At 47.5% G+C, this 15,513-nt stretch overlaps 5 protein-coding genes across 5 annotated transcripts; 4 read left to right on the top strand and 1 right to left on the bottom strand.

The window, feature by feature from the left end:
* Positions 1–709: 709 nt before the first annotated feature.
* On the top strand, positions 710–2,537 carry BGW36DRAFT_286171 (uncharacterized protein; the record flags this gene model as incomplete). Its single annotated transcript, XM_046210391.1, has 2 exons — positions 710–1,242; positions 1,481–2,537. 2 exons carry the CDS (start codon positions 710–712, stop codon positions 2,535–2,537), a joined length of 1,590 nt encoding a protein of 529 aa, XP_046078677.1.
* Positions 2,538–2,997: 460 nt separating this feature from the next.
* Positions 2,998–7,060, top strand: BGW36DRAFT_21812 (uncharacterized protein). Its single transcript, XM_046209988.1, has 2 exons — positions 2,998–4,336; positions 4,395–7,060. Exons 1-2 carry the CDS (start codon positions 3,319–3,321, stop codon positions 6,677–6,679), a joined length of 3,303 nt encoding a protein of 1,100 aa, XP_046078676.1. The 5' UTR covers positions 2,998–3,318; the 3' UTR covers positions 6,680–7,060.
* A 3,060-nt stretch (positions 7,061–10,120) lies between these two features.
* Positions 10,121–10,683, top strand: BGW36DRAFT_368648 (uncharacterized protein). Its single transcript, XM_046215016.1, has 2 exons — positions 10,121–10,198; positions 10,433–10,683. Exons 1-2 carry the CDS (start codon positions 10,142–10,144, stop codon positions 10,586–10,588), a joined length of 213 nt encoding a protein of 70 aa, XP_046078675.1. The 5' UTR covers positions 10,121–10,141; the 3' UTR covers positions 10,589–10,683.
* A 723-nt stretch (positions 10,684–11,406) lies between these two features.
* BGW36DRAFT_403497 (uncharacterized protein) lies at positions 11,407–12,716 on the top strand (the record flags this gene model as incomplete). The annotated part of the gene is made up of 3 exons (XM_046218898.1): positions 11,407–11,821; positions 11,936–12,563; positions 12,643–12,716. Exons 1-3 carry the CDS (start codon positions 11,774–11,776, stop codon positions 12,714–12,716), a joined length of 750 nt encoding a protein of 249 aa, XP_046078674.1. The 5' UTR covers positions 11,407–11,773.
* A 156-nt stretch (positions 12,717–12,872) lies between these two features.
* On the bottom strand, positions 12,873–15,513 carry BGW36DRAFT_422574 (uncharacterized protein; the record flags this gene model as incomplete). Its single annotated transcript, XM_046219719.1, has 5 exons — positions 12,873–13,993; positions 14,043–14,434; positions 14,489–14,811; positions 14,872–15,127; positions 15,188–15,513. The coding sequence occupies 5 exons, from the start codon at positions 15,511–15,513 to the stop codon at positions 12,873–12,875; spliced, it is 2,418 nt and encodes an 805-aa protein (XP_046078673.1).

Genomic DNA, 15,513 nt, shown 5'->3' with positions numbered 1-15,513 from the left:
GGCCCGCGTTACCTGATGAAGGCTTAAATGTAATCAACTTCCCACCTTTCACAAGTCGAGATAATCCGGACATGGCCCAGTGCCCGCCAGTTCACCTAGGATATTGGCGGGAACTCTATTTTCTTACCGCACATAGCTCCTCGGATTACCGCACACGTCACCCGCAGAGGCTTTCTGCATGCCGTCGCATGCACCCTGGTCGCTTTGGGCTGGGACTTGACGTCCAACCCTCCATCCATCACTGGGATAAATCAACACCAGGTCCTGGGAATTGTTACGGATGCAATAAAGTGAAAGGTGGAGCTCGCAAAGGATCGCAGAAGTTGTACTGTATCGGTTCTCGTCATATCAATTCAAGAGCTTTTCAACTGGAACTAATGCAACGTGAAACGATTCAATTGGAAGACGATGTCCTCTTACATTCCCATCCGGTACGATTCCACTCAAACCTCTGGAGGTGCATATCCTTTTTCAACGTCATAGTCGAAACTGTCTTACTTTCGCCGTCTGAAAAGAGAAGGATAACAAATGATCATTAATAATGCCGAGATTCGTCTTTCTGGGTTTTGAATCCGAGGTCTACGCGTCATCGATTTTTGCAACAACGAGAATTTTTCTTTTTGCATGGGAATGATGACAAGATAGTCAGAGCTACTTCAATCTATGAAATGCCCCAAATTATCGCCAAAGCCACAGAAAATGATCAAAGATGTCAAAACGAAAGAGAAAATCACGTCGGTCGACGGTCAAGGCACAGGGTAAGAATAAAATCGGAAACCCAACTGCAATTATACCCTGTTCCCCACCGGCCGAACAATCAACACCATCAAAGAGTCACTCGACGCTTACGGCTGAAAGAATCTTATATCGATACCCGCGTCTCGAACGTCGATTTTACGAACCCCTGGTTCTTCTCAGTATTCTCGATCCAGTCCGCGGCTGCCACTTCAACAACTCGTTGCGCGGTACTGACGATACGCTCGACCAATTGAGAAGATCCTTCGTCGACGCGATTGCGACCATCTGTGACTCTCGTAAAGGGGGTGACACTGTTACTGCTGTAGCTTTGCAAGCAACCCCCTTGAACACCGTCATCTGGCTTGCCGCCAATGAAAAACCAACAACTCGAACCGCACAATACCTGCAGAGAATTATCAGTGCTCTAGGGAAAGTTACACCTCATAAGAGAGCACTAGTGACGGAGGAAGTTTCTGATCGCGTGGTTGAATTCTGTCGGTCAAGGTTGGTTTATTACCGGAAAGAGCTGTCTCGCGAGTTGCCAAGATGTTTGAGCAAGACTCGCCTTTCTGAAGGTTTCTTGCCCGCTCTTTCTTACGCGATGAATCACTATTCTTTGGTAAACATGCTGACTTCCAACTGAAGCTTCTCTAAAGCCTAATAGTGACCCTGAACTGCTGACAGCCATTGAGTGGTTAGAAGACCTTCAGTCACTGATCTCAAAACTCTCTTTCGAGAATAGTTCTGTCAAAGAAATCATGAGTGTTTGCATGAAGTGTCGAATTCATTTTCCCACACTCTCGGGACTCTCCAGAAGAGAAACCGATCAGCATCAGCCGGTTACTCGAACCAAGCATTTCATTGGCCGCCTTGCGATATACCAAAAAAGTATCCAGACTTTGCTTGATGTTGCATTGGACATTCCACAATTGCTTGAAAACTGCCAGCTCCGTATTTGTGAGTCTTCTCGGCATCTGCCATCTCCCCTGAACCCCAAGGCGTCAACTCTTGACGGGGTTGTGCATCGGATGTTCCCAGAGTTTACATCGACCGAAGTTCGCAGAGACCTCGAGAGGCTCAACATCTTTGGGAACCTTCATGAACAACTGAGCAGAGCCTGCACTTTTAAAACTCGAGTCCATGCGGAGCTGCTTTTAATTGAAAAATCTCGCTCCAATGGTTGGGAATTTGTTGCTGGTGATAAATATATTGGTTGTAGTAAACCAGCTTGTTTCTGTTGTTACCATTATATCAACTCCCTTCCCGAAAGATATTCCATATCCGGATGCCACAACAAGATATATACTCACTGGCGAGCACCAGATCTTACCATCCAAGATCTCAAAGCTGCAAAGATACGGGAGGACGCGTTGAATGCGGTCGTTGCAAAGCTGAGAACTGAGGTGCGTCGATGTATTGACGAACGACCGGTGAAAATTCGTCCACATTACGATTCCATAACCGGTTCTACATCGGTGGCTCGCCCAGAAGAGATTGAAGGAGGTGACTGTATCGAGAATGACATAGAGATAGAGCAGGCGAAGGAGGCAGAGAGGCAAAGAGAAGCCGAAAATCAACGGGAAGCAGATGACTGGGGGCCATTCACGGCGAAGAAGAGAAAAGGGAGGAAAAGAAATCGAATCCGTTCCCCTGCTGTTGAAGAAGCCCCAGAAGAAGTCCCTCCAGAAGAAGTCCCTCCAGAAGAAGTCCCTCCAGAAGAAGTCCCTCCAGAAGAAGTCCCTCCAGAAGAAGCCCCTCCAGAAGAAGCCCCTCCAGGCGAAGCACTCCCAGACGAATAACCCCCAGAAGAAGCACCTCCAGAGGACACTTACGCCAAATGAAGTCGGGTTCCTCTTTGGCGGCTTCCAGGGTTAGATCCAGACGTTCAAACAGTCAAGTCCTTAAAGAAAGAGAGCATGGCAATAGCGAAGCAGGAAACTACTAAAGCATAATTTGATTCCTTCAGATTGTCTCCATTATTGGGAGGGGTTAGTGGCAGCTGTAGTGTAGTATGTCACTGGTGATACTGTAGAAGTAGCTATCCTTGTGTCTCTATTATACATGAGCCCATTTCTGACGGTGTTTCTAGATACTGCTGTCACCACTCATACTCTTTGATTGTTATCGTAACCCTAAGCCAGGAATGCACTAATCTACTTTCAGAACGGCTTTCGGGAAATTATCGTCCCGCGTTAATATGGAAATCAAGGGATGTTGTTAGTTCCCCGCGTTTGCTTGGTTTGCATTTGAACAGGATCTCCGCTGGTCTGACTTGAGTTAGGCTATACGGATTTCCTACTCACCTGATCATATCATTCGAGAAGGGCTATAGATTCATCTATTACTGTTTCATTCAGTAGAACGATGTGATGCTAGTATTCGCGCTACTCCTCCTCCGGGCGGCTATTACAGGCCCGTGGTTGGGTGTACAAGCGTGAGGCTGCGAACACTAAATCGGCCTCAGCTCTCCCAGGACTTCAGCTCTGCTTATCCTCTATTTTCAGGCGTTGTTATCGCGGATTTGACGGTGAAATCTACCTAAACCTCTGTTTTACCACCGCTGTTACCTTGTGCTGCGAAATGCGCCCGAAAAGCCGCAATGATTTTACGATCGCGATTATCTGCGCCCTTCCTCTTGAAGCGGAAGCTGTCGAAGCCCTTTTCGATGAAACCTATGATCGGCTTGGAAAGCATTACGGCAAACAACGAGGCGATGTGAATGCATATATAAATGGAAGGATTGGTAAGCACAATGTGGTCCTGTGCTACATGCCTGGAATGGGCAAGGGAAATGCAGCAAGTGTTGCCTCTAGTCTGCAAGTCAGCTACACGGGAATCGAGCTTGCTTTGATCGTTGGTATCTGCGGGGGTGCCCCTCCCCCACCGGAGTACCAAGAGATATTCCTAGGCGATGTTATCATCAGTGATTCTGTGATTGAATATGACTTTGGCAGACAATACCCTGGTGGGTTTCAGCGGAAGACTGGTCTCAAAGACACGCTAGGCAGGCCAAGTCGAGAAATTCGCACCCTTCTAAATGGCCTTCGTGCGGAGAATGCCCGCAGTGAACTTCAGAATCAGGCGCAACAGTATCTTCACACCCTTCAACGAACAGGGACCAAGTGGCGTCATCCAAGGATTAACGATATACTTTTCCAGGCCTCTTATCTCCATAAGCATTCCGATCATGCTTCTCTTGCTGGATGCTCCTGTTTTAGGAGTGACTCGCCTGATCAAATTTGTGAGGAGGCATTAGGGACGGACTGTGACAACCTTGATTGCGATAAAGGCCAACAAGTTCGATGTCGCGAGATCTCGGAAGATATCCGGACCTCGATATATATTGGAACAGTTGCTTCTGCCGACACAGTGATGAAATCTGGTCAGCATCGTGATGAACTTGTCAGAAAAGAGAAGGTCATCGGTTTTGAGATGGAGGGGGCAGGGGTATGGGACAATCTTCCGTGTATCATCATTAAGGGTGTGTGTGACTATGCCGATAGTCACAAGAGCAAGTTGTGGCAGACATACGCAGCAGCGACTGGAGCCTCGGTGGCAAAGGCATTCTTGGAGTACTGGATGCCTGCAAACCACAAAGGTTGGTGGACTGTCCGGCAGGAGGTTTGTAATGTCAAGTATCTGATTATCCTTGATAGATGCGAGCAAAGATCGTCACTTCATGATTCCTTTTGGGAGAAATCCCCGCTTCGTGGGTCGCCAAGACGAAATCCAGAAATTGGAGGATTTAATCTCCATGCCCGATGGGGCAAAAAAGCTCGCCATTACCGGATTGGGAGGTGTAGGGAAGACTCAAATCGCTCTGGAGCTAGCTTACCGCATGCGAGACAGAGAGCCCGAATGTTCGATCTTCTGGATCCCGTGCACCAGCTACGAGGCTGTTGAACAGGCTTATATGAGTATTGCACAAATGGTGGGGCTCCATAATGTAGAGCCAGCAGAGGTGAAAGAGCGCCTCAGGACTTATTTCAGCCAAACGAAAGAGAAATGGATTCTGATCTTCGACAATGCCGATGAAATGGATATGTGGATTAAGGGTAACCCTCCAACGCCACCACTTAAGGATATTATCCCTTGGAGTGAGACTGGCCATGTACTCTTTACATCCCGCAACCGACAGCTTGCATTAAAGCTGGCATCGATGAATGTGCTTTCTGTTCTTAATGTGGATCAAAGGACTGCCAAGGAGATACTCAGGAAACTATTAATCCGGAACGATTTATTCCACGATGATCGTGTGACAAGCGCGCTTCTTGAGCAGCTTGCTTTTCTCCCTCTGGCAATCAGCCAAGCCGCGGCTTACATCAATCAAACTGATATTTCCTTAGTGAGGTATATGTCATTGCTGAATGAGCAAGAGGGGAGCACAATAGAACTACTCAGCGAGGATTTTGAGGATGATGGACGCTACGCAGAGAGTCAGAACCCGGTGGCCACAACCTGGCTGGTTTCCTTCTTGCAAATCCAGCAAGTGGATGAAATAGCAAGCGATCTTTTGTCGTTCATGGCTTGTATTAGCCCACGGGATATACCAGAGTCAATTCTTCCATCGACAACATCAGCAAAAAGAAAACTAGAAGCATTAGGTCTTCTTAAATCATATTCCTTCATCAGTGCACAGGTTGATGACAGTGTTCTCAGTCTTCATCGACTTGTGCACCTTGCTACTCGAAATTGGTTAAGAAAGAAAAAGACATTTGAGACTTGGGTAGAGACAGCCGCCGAACAGTTAGACAGGATTTTTCCAGATAACAACCATGGCAATCGATCAATATGGAGGAACTACCTACCGCATGCACTGTATCTGGTGAACAGCACAGAATTCCAGGATCACCAGGCCAGTCACGATGATTTTCTTGCACGAATAGGAAGCTGCCTGGAAAGTGATGGAAGATATATGGAGGCAGAAACTCTGTTTCAAAATGTCCTGAAAATCCGAGAAAGAGTTTGGGGACTGGAGCATCCAGATACTCTTACCAGTGTCAGCCAGCTAGGATCAGTACTTGCACAGCTGGGTAAATATGAGGAGGCCGAGGCCATGCACCAACAGACACTCAAAGGTCGTGAGAAGGTGCTTGGTTCTGAGCATCCAGATACTCTTACCAGTGTCAGCAAGCTAGGATCAGTACTTGCACAGCTGGGCAAGTATAAGGAGGCTGAGGCCATGCACCGACGGGATCTAATAGGATCAGAGAAAGTGCTTGGTCCTGAGCATCCAGATACTCTTACCAGTGTCAGCAAGCTAGGATCAGTACTTGCTGATCAGGGCAAGTATAAAGAGGCCGAGGCCATGCACCGACAGGCACTCAAAGGTTATGAGAAGATGCTTGGTTCTGAGCATCCACATACTCTTGACAGTGTCAGCCTGCTAGGATCAGTACTTGCTGATCAGGGCAAATATGAGGAGGCCGAGGCTATGCACCGACGGGATCTGATAGGATCAGAGAAAGTGCTTGGTCCTGAGCATCCAGATACTCTTACCAGTGTCAGCCAGCTAGGATCAGTACTTGCTGATCAGGGCAAGTATGAGGAGGCCGAGGCCATGCACCGACAGGCACTTAAAGGTTATGAGAAGGCGCTTGGTCCTGAGCATCCATATACTCTGACAAGCATGCACAATCTTGCCTTCACTCTTAAACAACTGGGGAAGATCTCAGATGCCTTGAGTTTAGTCAAGAAATGTGCAGACCTCCACAACAAAGTATTAGGCTCAAATCACCCGTACGCTATATCCTCATTCAATGCCCTTAGTAATTGGGAAACAGCAGCGAACCAGCTCTCAGAAAGACAGAATCAAAAATCTTCAGCAGACACTGCTACCCTACGCTCGATCCACACTTATGCCGGTGATTATATTACATCAGATTCACAACCTGTGGGCCGCAAACGGCGAGTCCTCATGAATTTCTTCCGAAGACGATGATTTGCCATTATATTTTTGTCTTTTGTCTAGACTGAACACTGACATATGATTTACAGTATAACCTGACTAAACTTGTCGCTGTACAGTAACTAAAACTCCATACTCCTTGATCCTCTTCCTACCTTGTAATAAACATGATTTAGTCTCTTTCGGTCACAACCCCGCTTTGGCTATGTATTGCTGGGACACACATTCCATACATAACCAGATATCCTGTGACTCGACTTCACCTTATTTCAATTTTCAAGCGTCTTCATCAGACAGCTGGGTTGCCTTGGCGGGCGGAAACTGAGCATCGTCAAGTTATAGTTTTAGCAGTTAGGGAAGCCAACCTTGCTCTTGGGTACAGTGTCGGGCGGGTTTCTATTATAGGATTTTATACGTATACGCAGGCTTAGCTATCTTGACAAACGTCATTAGAGAGCACTATCTAGAGGGCTATAGGCAGTCTACAGCGGCGAAAAGCCTGACGAATCAAAGCAAAGTCAGGTACGATTTTATACGACACGGGCCTCATCAACAAATTTCAGATGAATATATTTGACTCATTGCCCTAAATTAATTCCATTCAACACGTCAGCCTGGTGGTGCCCTTCAATCGTCACCATCATCATTATCGTCAAGGGTCGATGTAATCAGGTTTGATGATCTGCTTACTTTCTCAAAAGACAACTGCCTCTTAATAACAATTTATAATTTAAATGTTCTAGACTGCCACACACTCTTTTATAGAACCAATTGTCCGTTTCAACTCGATCGTGATGTCTCCACCCTCTCCACCTTCTCAGCGTCCAGGTAAAACTCAGTCTGCACACTTGCGCTTAAAAAGCCAGCAAAGACTCCGACTCAGAGAGACGCTTTTCAAAAAGGCAAGAAAATTCAGCGTCGAATGTGACTCTGATTTGTATTTGATGACTCGAAATCGAAAGACCGGCCAGATTCATTGTTTAAATTCAGATTCAACAGGCCAATGGCCACCGCCTCATCAAAGTCTTGTAGGCTCCTCTGTCACATACATTAGTTACTAGTAATCCTGACTGTACAGTACTAGAGCGACCTCTACCCCCTGCCAGTAATGGAGAAAATCTGAAGGATTCTATGGTGATGTATTGAGTGGGTGATACATACTATATAAGTATTCTCTAAGTGCTCATTGGCTTAAACCTATACTTTGGTATCTTAGGCTAGTTAGGAGATGTCTATTATAACAAGATTATGAATTTGGTAGTATATTAATGCAGTTATAGTATCGAGCTGTTCCTAAAATAGGATGTCGCATGGGTGAAGCTGTCTCCAATCTTAATATCATTATTCTATTACTTGGCAAATGTTGACTCTGCATAATGTGTACATAATCAATTTGCTATGGAAATTCCACTTACGTGGCTACATATTCATCACCATCATCGTCATACGCTCTAAAGCAAAATATAAAAATAACCGGTTAGATAATGTAGTAATGAGTCAAAATTTGAGGTAGTCTCATGTATGAGTCATATTTCCCCTAAGTATTTGTTGACTATACATAGTTTGCAGAGGGATAAATCTGTTCATAACTTTCTAACGTTCTTATACTCCTTTTTAACAAATGCTGACTACAATAATGGAATTGGCTAAAAATAGAGAACGCTTTACAGCAATATGTACGTAATCAACTTGCCGTGGGCATTCCATCTGGCTACGTACTCATCATCATCATACGCTATAGAGCAAAATATAAAAATAGAATATGTTGGTAGTGATGAATCAACAATTGAGTCAGCTATCTTCGTTGCTGACTATAGCATACTGTATAAGCTTTACATACACATCATTCTTTACAGATGCTGACAGACGGTTCTATCAACCACGGGCAATCGTAATAACAGACTTGAGGAATATCTACTAATTAGCACTGTATTTAATAAGTATTGATGATCTATGCTCCGAGCCTGTTGCTGACATATTTGTGGAGAAAGAATATTGTTTAACCTTCAATTATTTAAAGTAATGATATTCTTAGATATTGGGCATAAATCAAATCTATTCTCAATGACAATTTCAGGTCTCTGCCTGTGATAAGTGTTTGATAGAGGATATAATGGTATGCTGATGGAAGATTTCGGTGAGGGCCTAATAACTTGGTTTGGTGATGTTCACAGTGGAACAAAAAATATACCGTTATATTTTGTGGAACGAGCCTTGATGATGAGGTATCATCGTCTTTGTCGTATGCTGACGGCATAGGCTATGCTCATTTTAGCTAATAGTGCGGGGATGTGTCCCAACGAAAACTAGTACGTAATCAATTTGCTATTTAGACATGGTGATTATATGGCTTTAGCATATCTCAACAAGTTTTACCATCCCACTGATAGGATATGAGCTTTGGACATTGAACAAGTTCAATATTGACATAGCGGTTTTACTGCCGCCCGCAGGCGAATTGATTCGATAACAACGAGGCTCCTTAATAGAGGGGTACGATAACAATAAGGCCACAATCACGCTTGAAAAGTCTAAATTTAGCACAAATAAAGCCAGCCAATGAGTTAGATGAGTTCCACCGGAGAACATGGTGCAGCTGCTGTGTAAGTAGTGGTGACCAATACGATGCCCCGGATTGGCGCCATTGACTCACATATGTTTCAGAATAGGCAAAATGAGCCACTACTTGTGAAGTGACTCTACCAGACAATAAATTCGTGCGTTGACAGCAACACTCTCTAACGTCCAACCCGCTTACCTCCTGCGTCAACTCATTGTCGGCTGTGTATTCACTATGGATAAACTACATCGACAGGACCTAGCCGTGAATGGGTTTAGACCCACGGTGCCTGACACTGTAGAGGAGTAGACCCATGTTTTAGCTTCGAGGATTCAATGTGCGCAGATCAACCCAAGAACCCCACCCTCTCCCGATGCAAATGCACTCTTCAAGTGCAAATACACTCAGTGCAGATACACCCTTCCGGTGCAGATGCGCTGTTCAAGTGCAGATACACTCAGTGCAGATACACCCTTCCGGTGCAGATGCACTGTTCAAGTGCAGATACACTTGGTGCAGCTGCACCCTTCCAGTGCAAATACGCTCCGTGCAGCTGCACCCTTCTGTGATTGGAACATCTGTGGTGGTTAAACTGGCAACGGAGTAAACCGGTGGGGCTAGGCCTGGTCCTGGTGTAGACTGGGCGGGTCGGGCCTGCTGGAGGGTTTTACCCGCTCTGGGTGTACTTTCGCCCTGGGGTCAGCACCGTAGTTTTAAAACCACCCGTGGTCTAACCCCCGCGGGCTAGCCTGCGGTCGGGTTCAACCCTACACAGGGCTTCGACCCCGCGGGTTGACCTCCCGAACCCCTTCCATCCAAACATCAGATTAGCGAACCGCCGACCGCGGGGCTCGTTGGAGATCTCCAAGGAGACCCACAGAATGGCGTGGAACCAAACCCTGGCGGGATGAACCTCTAACCAATTAGACATCCCCATGCATTTACGTGACACAGCTCAGATTTTGTCCAAGGAGGCCGCAGGGACCAGGGAGGCCGCAGGGACCAGGGAGACCACAGGGACCAGGGAGACCGCAGGGACCAGGGAGGCCGCAGGGACCAGGGAGACCGCAGGGACCAGGGAGACCGCAGGGACCAGGGAGTCCTTAGGGACCAGAGAGTCCTTAGGGACCAGGGAGGCCGCAGGGACCAGGGAGGCCGCAGGGACCAGGGAGGCCGCAGGGACCAGGGAGGCCGCAGGGACCAGGGAGACCGCAGGGACCAGAGAGTCCTTAGGGACCAGAGAGTCCTTAGGGACCAGAGAGTCCTTAGGGACCAGAGAGTCCTTAGGGACCAGGGAGGCCGCAGGGACCAGGGAGACCGCAGGGACCAGGGAGCTTAATACAGCTGTCTCAAAAGCTCCGGATATCTCTCGCGACACGTGAATCATACTCACCTGTCCCTCCCGACAAGCCACTGGCTGTCACAGGAGAGACTCATCTCACTTCAACATATATGATCCATAATACAAATTATTTACAAGTTTAAGATATCTAGTCCATGCCAAAAGTACACTGCGATCCCCTGATCTGGGAGGCTCACACTCATTGGCTTGGACCCAACTCAGAGAACTCACCTAGAGTTAGGCCTCGTGGCAGGGTGATCCCTCGGGCTAACTAATCCTGCATCTGCCGTAATCCTGCACCTGCCGTAATCTTGCACCTGCCGTAATCTTGCACCTGCCGTATACTTGCGCCTGCCGTAATCTTGCGCCTGCCGTAATCCTGCACCTGCCGTAATCCTGCACCTGCCATAATCCTGCACTTGCCATAATCTTGCACGTGCAACAATCCTGCCACTGCAATAATTCTGCACCTGCCATAATTCTGCACCTGCCATAATTCTGCACCTGCCATAATCCTGCACTTGCAGCAATCCTGCAGCATCAGTTCATTCTATAGTCTCCTCACCCGCACTTTGTCCATTCCGATTCCTAATGTGCTTTGCTAAAGGAACTAGTATTTTAGATCTTAGCTAATTCTAGTTTCAAGGTGCCGTCTCAAAAATCGTAACTAAGAATTGAAAGTGAAGAGCTTTGGGCGAGGCATGGATGGGATATCCTAGGCTTAGAAATGATCTGTGCTGTGAACCTCGTCTCTCACAGCGAGATGAGCATGTTACCGTTACAGGTTGAAAGGCCTGAGCCTGCTCCTGGTCTAAGGAAGTAGAGACAAGCCAGTAAATGGCATAAGAAGAAATCCTTATTATATACCGGTTGTACTATAAATGCTAAGCCTATCAGTACGTTGGGATTGAGCTGTGCCGTATTGCATAGAGTAATTAGCACGTGAATTATGCTAGCATATGCTGCGTGGCAGCTTGTGCTAACTAGCCTAACCCAGTGTCCGTCATATTCGCACCAGCACAGCCTTCCCTGGCTTACAAGACTCTATATTTCCCAAGCTGTCTGGCTCATTGTCACTAATCGCTTGAATTGGTTGGAAAATATTTCCACGTCGTCCTGTCATCCATCTTGTACCACTCTGGAGAATGTGAGCTTAGAATAGTTATTCTATTAATTTTTCTGTGTGGGTTCCAAGTCTGTTATTAGTACAGTATCTTGTCTAGCAATGTATCACAGGCTGGCAATTTTGTGTTGCTATGGAGCGCTGTGGCCGGTATGAGTCTTCTGTGTTGCTCATCCTCCCGTCAAGATCGTCTTGTGAGACATTGGCTGGGGCTGTGATCACGCTAGAACATTCTAGATAAATAAAGTAAACATTAAACTTTAGCCAGCCCAGAGGCTTCTTAGAGATCAACGAGAGTTTGAAGACCCACAAAATAATATGGGGCAAATATCAGTGTTTCAGGATAATCATCTAGCCAATCATGCATTGGCCCTGGGAACGGGGCCATCAGGTTATTCCTCTCCGTACGTTATTCCTCTCCGTACGCTATTCCTCCCCATACGCCATTCCTCCCCATACGCTATTCCTCTCCGTACGCTATTCCTCCCCGTACGCTATTCCTCCTCATACGCCATTCCTCTCCGTACGCTACTCCTCCCCGTACGCTATTCCTCCCCATACGCCATTCCTCCCCATACGCTATTCCTCCCCATACGCCATTCCTCCCCATACGCTATTCCTCCCCATACGCTATTCCTCTCCGTACGCTATTCCTCTCCGTACGCTATTCCTCCCCGTACGCTATTCCTCCCCGTACGCTATTCCTCCTCATACGCCATTCCTCTCCGTACGCTACTCCTCCCCGTACGCTATTCCTCCCCATACGCCATTCCTCTCCGTACGCTATTCCTCCTCGTACGCTATTCCTCTCCGTACGCTATTCCTCCCCATACGTTGTTCCTTGAATATCAGCTAACGCAAGTCCGGACGGACCCTCTTGTTAAAGGTGACAGTGAGTTGTGTTGAACTATTATAGGAGGGGTAGATAGACTGCTTATATATGTATATGCATATGATCGAACCTCGAATAGTTGGCAGTACAGCAAATGACGAAAAATATGGATTGGCATTCTTCAACTTTGCAAAAAGCGAAAACAAAAAATAATTAGAGGCGGACCAGCCATGCTCCTTCATAGGTCAACATTTAGAGAAAGATACAATGAAAACCAGAATTAAGCTGAATGATAAATAAGAAAAGATTAAACAGAACAAAGAAGTCTTCTATATGCTGTATACTGGAACAGGCGACGCGTACATAATTCTATAGTCCAAGTGCTGAAGGGGAGGATCGGGACACAGTTCCATGCTTCAATTCAGCGTGGCTCATAAGAGCCATCTTGTGTTCCAGGTCAGTGTTACACACATTGCATCGAATCATCTTGGTCCAAGCGGGTTTGGCATGCTTTCGCAGAAAGTGTCGGGTGAGAGATCCGGAGTTCTTGTACTCCTTGATTCGCTCCGTCATGGGTAGCTGCGGATTTCCAACGCAAAGAAAACAAACGACCGGTCTTTGGCTTTTCTCCGTGATAATCACCGACTTAATCGCACGGCTTAGAGCATTATCGGTCTTTTCTTCCACCGAGCACCGTGGTCGTTTAGCAACAGGACCGGAGCTCTCCTCATCATCCGGTGGAGGTCGGCGAGGTTGGATGGTTCGACGCGTGGGCCTGCCTTCTTCCACACCGCAATACGCAGTACCCGCATCAATGGCTTGAATCCGCCGCTGGTACTCGGCTTCCAGAGTTTTCCCAGGTACGGTCATCATGCGCTCAATCAATCTCAGATGCTGCGCGGACATGGCGTTTTGATGCTCCAAGGTCTCCCGGACCTTCGTGCCAATCATCATTCCTGCCAGTTGACATTCCACGTCGATCACGGGTTGTTCTTCCCGATAGCGTTTTAGGTTTTCTCGAATCCGTCGATTTTTCTGTCGTTGCTTCTCGTTCTTCAGTGCACGAACCGCTTTGTTATACCTCCGCTTTGCTTCCAGCACCTGATCCTGAGCAAGGTCCAACTTTGCCTGTAGCTTCCGATAGCGTTTTGGGAGTGGAGTGCCTTTGGCTTGACACGCTATACTGAGACGTTCTAACTTGGCTTTGCGGTTCTCCCACTTTTGTTTCCATCTGATGACGGTATCTTGCCGTGTGCAAATCGCAGGGAGCTCATTGAGGGACCGTGCCTCTTCGGTAGACAGCCGATACGGACGATTTGGGTCGATCGATGCGCTCAGTGAGCAAGCAAATCGGACCAACGGGGTTTGAGAACCCGTCTTCCGGACAATACCCTGGGCGTCAACATCAACATCCACCTCGTAGTGTCGGATGAATGTGCGAATATCAGAGTGCTGTAGCATAACGTTTTGGAGGGCGTCCGTAATCTCCTCTATCCGCTAGATTAGCTTACCTGCCGCACAAGAAAGAGAAGTACTGACTGCTGCTATTAAAAGCTTTGGCTCCTGCATATCGAAGAAGATAGGGCTTGATCACCTGATCAAAACCGGTGATCTGGCCGGCTAGACGCATTTGAGATCGTACCATCGACGCTGTCATTCTCTTGTCCAGGGCGATTCGACATCCAGTTGTTTCCCGGTCGACCTGACAGAACACATATTTATCATCTAAAAGTGTGTTAAGTAGCAATGGCTGTTCACCTAAGCCATCCAGAACACGGAGGCTATAGAGTTTCTCTGCACAATCCAGCACTGGACCAGTCTTGGAAAGCCGTTTGAAGCCCTTGATGTGAAAGAGCATACTGAGCAGGCAGACATGCGGACTAAGGACCAGGCTGGGATCGAAGATGATTTCAGGAATCTTGTACTCGTTCCTATTCAATTAGCGAACAAACATGACCACTGCCCCGGAAGACCCAGACACCTACGGAGCTTTGGTTCCCAGAAATCTCTTGGTAAACTCCGGTTTTAAAAAGATAATCAGCTTCGGGCGTCCTCCTTCCGGATCACGGATGAACTTGAGTCCCAGATTCTGATAGCGAAGGTGTAGGAGGGCCGCGGGACGACTTGCCGTGTACGCGGCGAGTTGAGTGAAGAGAAGAAGTTGGATTCGCTGCCAGCCACATTGAAAGGTCATCTCTGTAGTGGACAGGACGACAGAGGCGAACTCGGCGACATCTTCAATGTACATATTCTTTTTGAGCCGCCTGGTGCAGTCCAAGTGTTTCTCCTCGGCTACCAACGCAAGGATCTGTCAACCATCAGTGGCTGTACCATCCAGCTGGTAGTGAGAAATATCCTATATACTCACATCGTCGACTTTAATCATGATGTCCTTGCTCAGTCCCGACAGAGTCTCACTCTCTTGCTTCAGAACCAGATGCCACCATTTCCAGAATGATTCCAGTGAGCTCTTGCGCTTAATACCAGGGCAGTGTCGACCGTTTTTGCCTCGGCGGATGTCACACCGCCAGCCGAAGAAGGCGTACAAGAAACGCACTGTTTCATCTGAGTCCGAAATCCATTGCCACTGCCGCGCAGGGTCAACACCAATACGACGACAGAACCTGCCAGAAGGTCGTCAGTGAGCTTTGTGACACGGCCCAATAAGTCGGAGAACGGGCTACCTATCCCAATACTGGCGGGTCTCGTCCAGTTTGTCCTGAGTACCGTCACTGTACCGCTTCTGTCGAAGCTGAGACAAATCGAGCTGCTCCGCTTTGGCCAAGTATTCTTCCCGAGAGAGTTCACCCTCGTCCTCCTCCTCCTCCTCGTCGTCGTCGTCGTCGTCGTCCGAGTCATCACTGTCGCTGTCGGATTCGTTGTCCGATACACTGCTGTCCGAAGAATCGTCTGAGGAATCAGTAGAGAAAATGCTGGAAGAGTCGGCGCTAGCGATGCTCTCATCATCGGAGAGGGTTATGACAACGTCAGCGCCTTGAGGGAGAGCCAT

Source organism: Talaromyces proteolyticus, assembly GCF_021365285.1.
Source record: "Talaromyces proteolyticus strain PMI_201 chromosome Unknown BGW36scaffold_1, whole genome shotgun sequence".
NCBI lineage: Eukaryota > Fungi > Ascomycota > Eurotiomycetes > Eurotiales > Trichocomaceae > Talaromyces > Talaromyces proteolyticus.
Note: the sequence above shows the minus strand (reverse complement) of the source record. Positions and strands in the feature narration are given on the sequence as shown.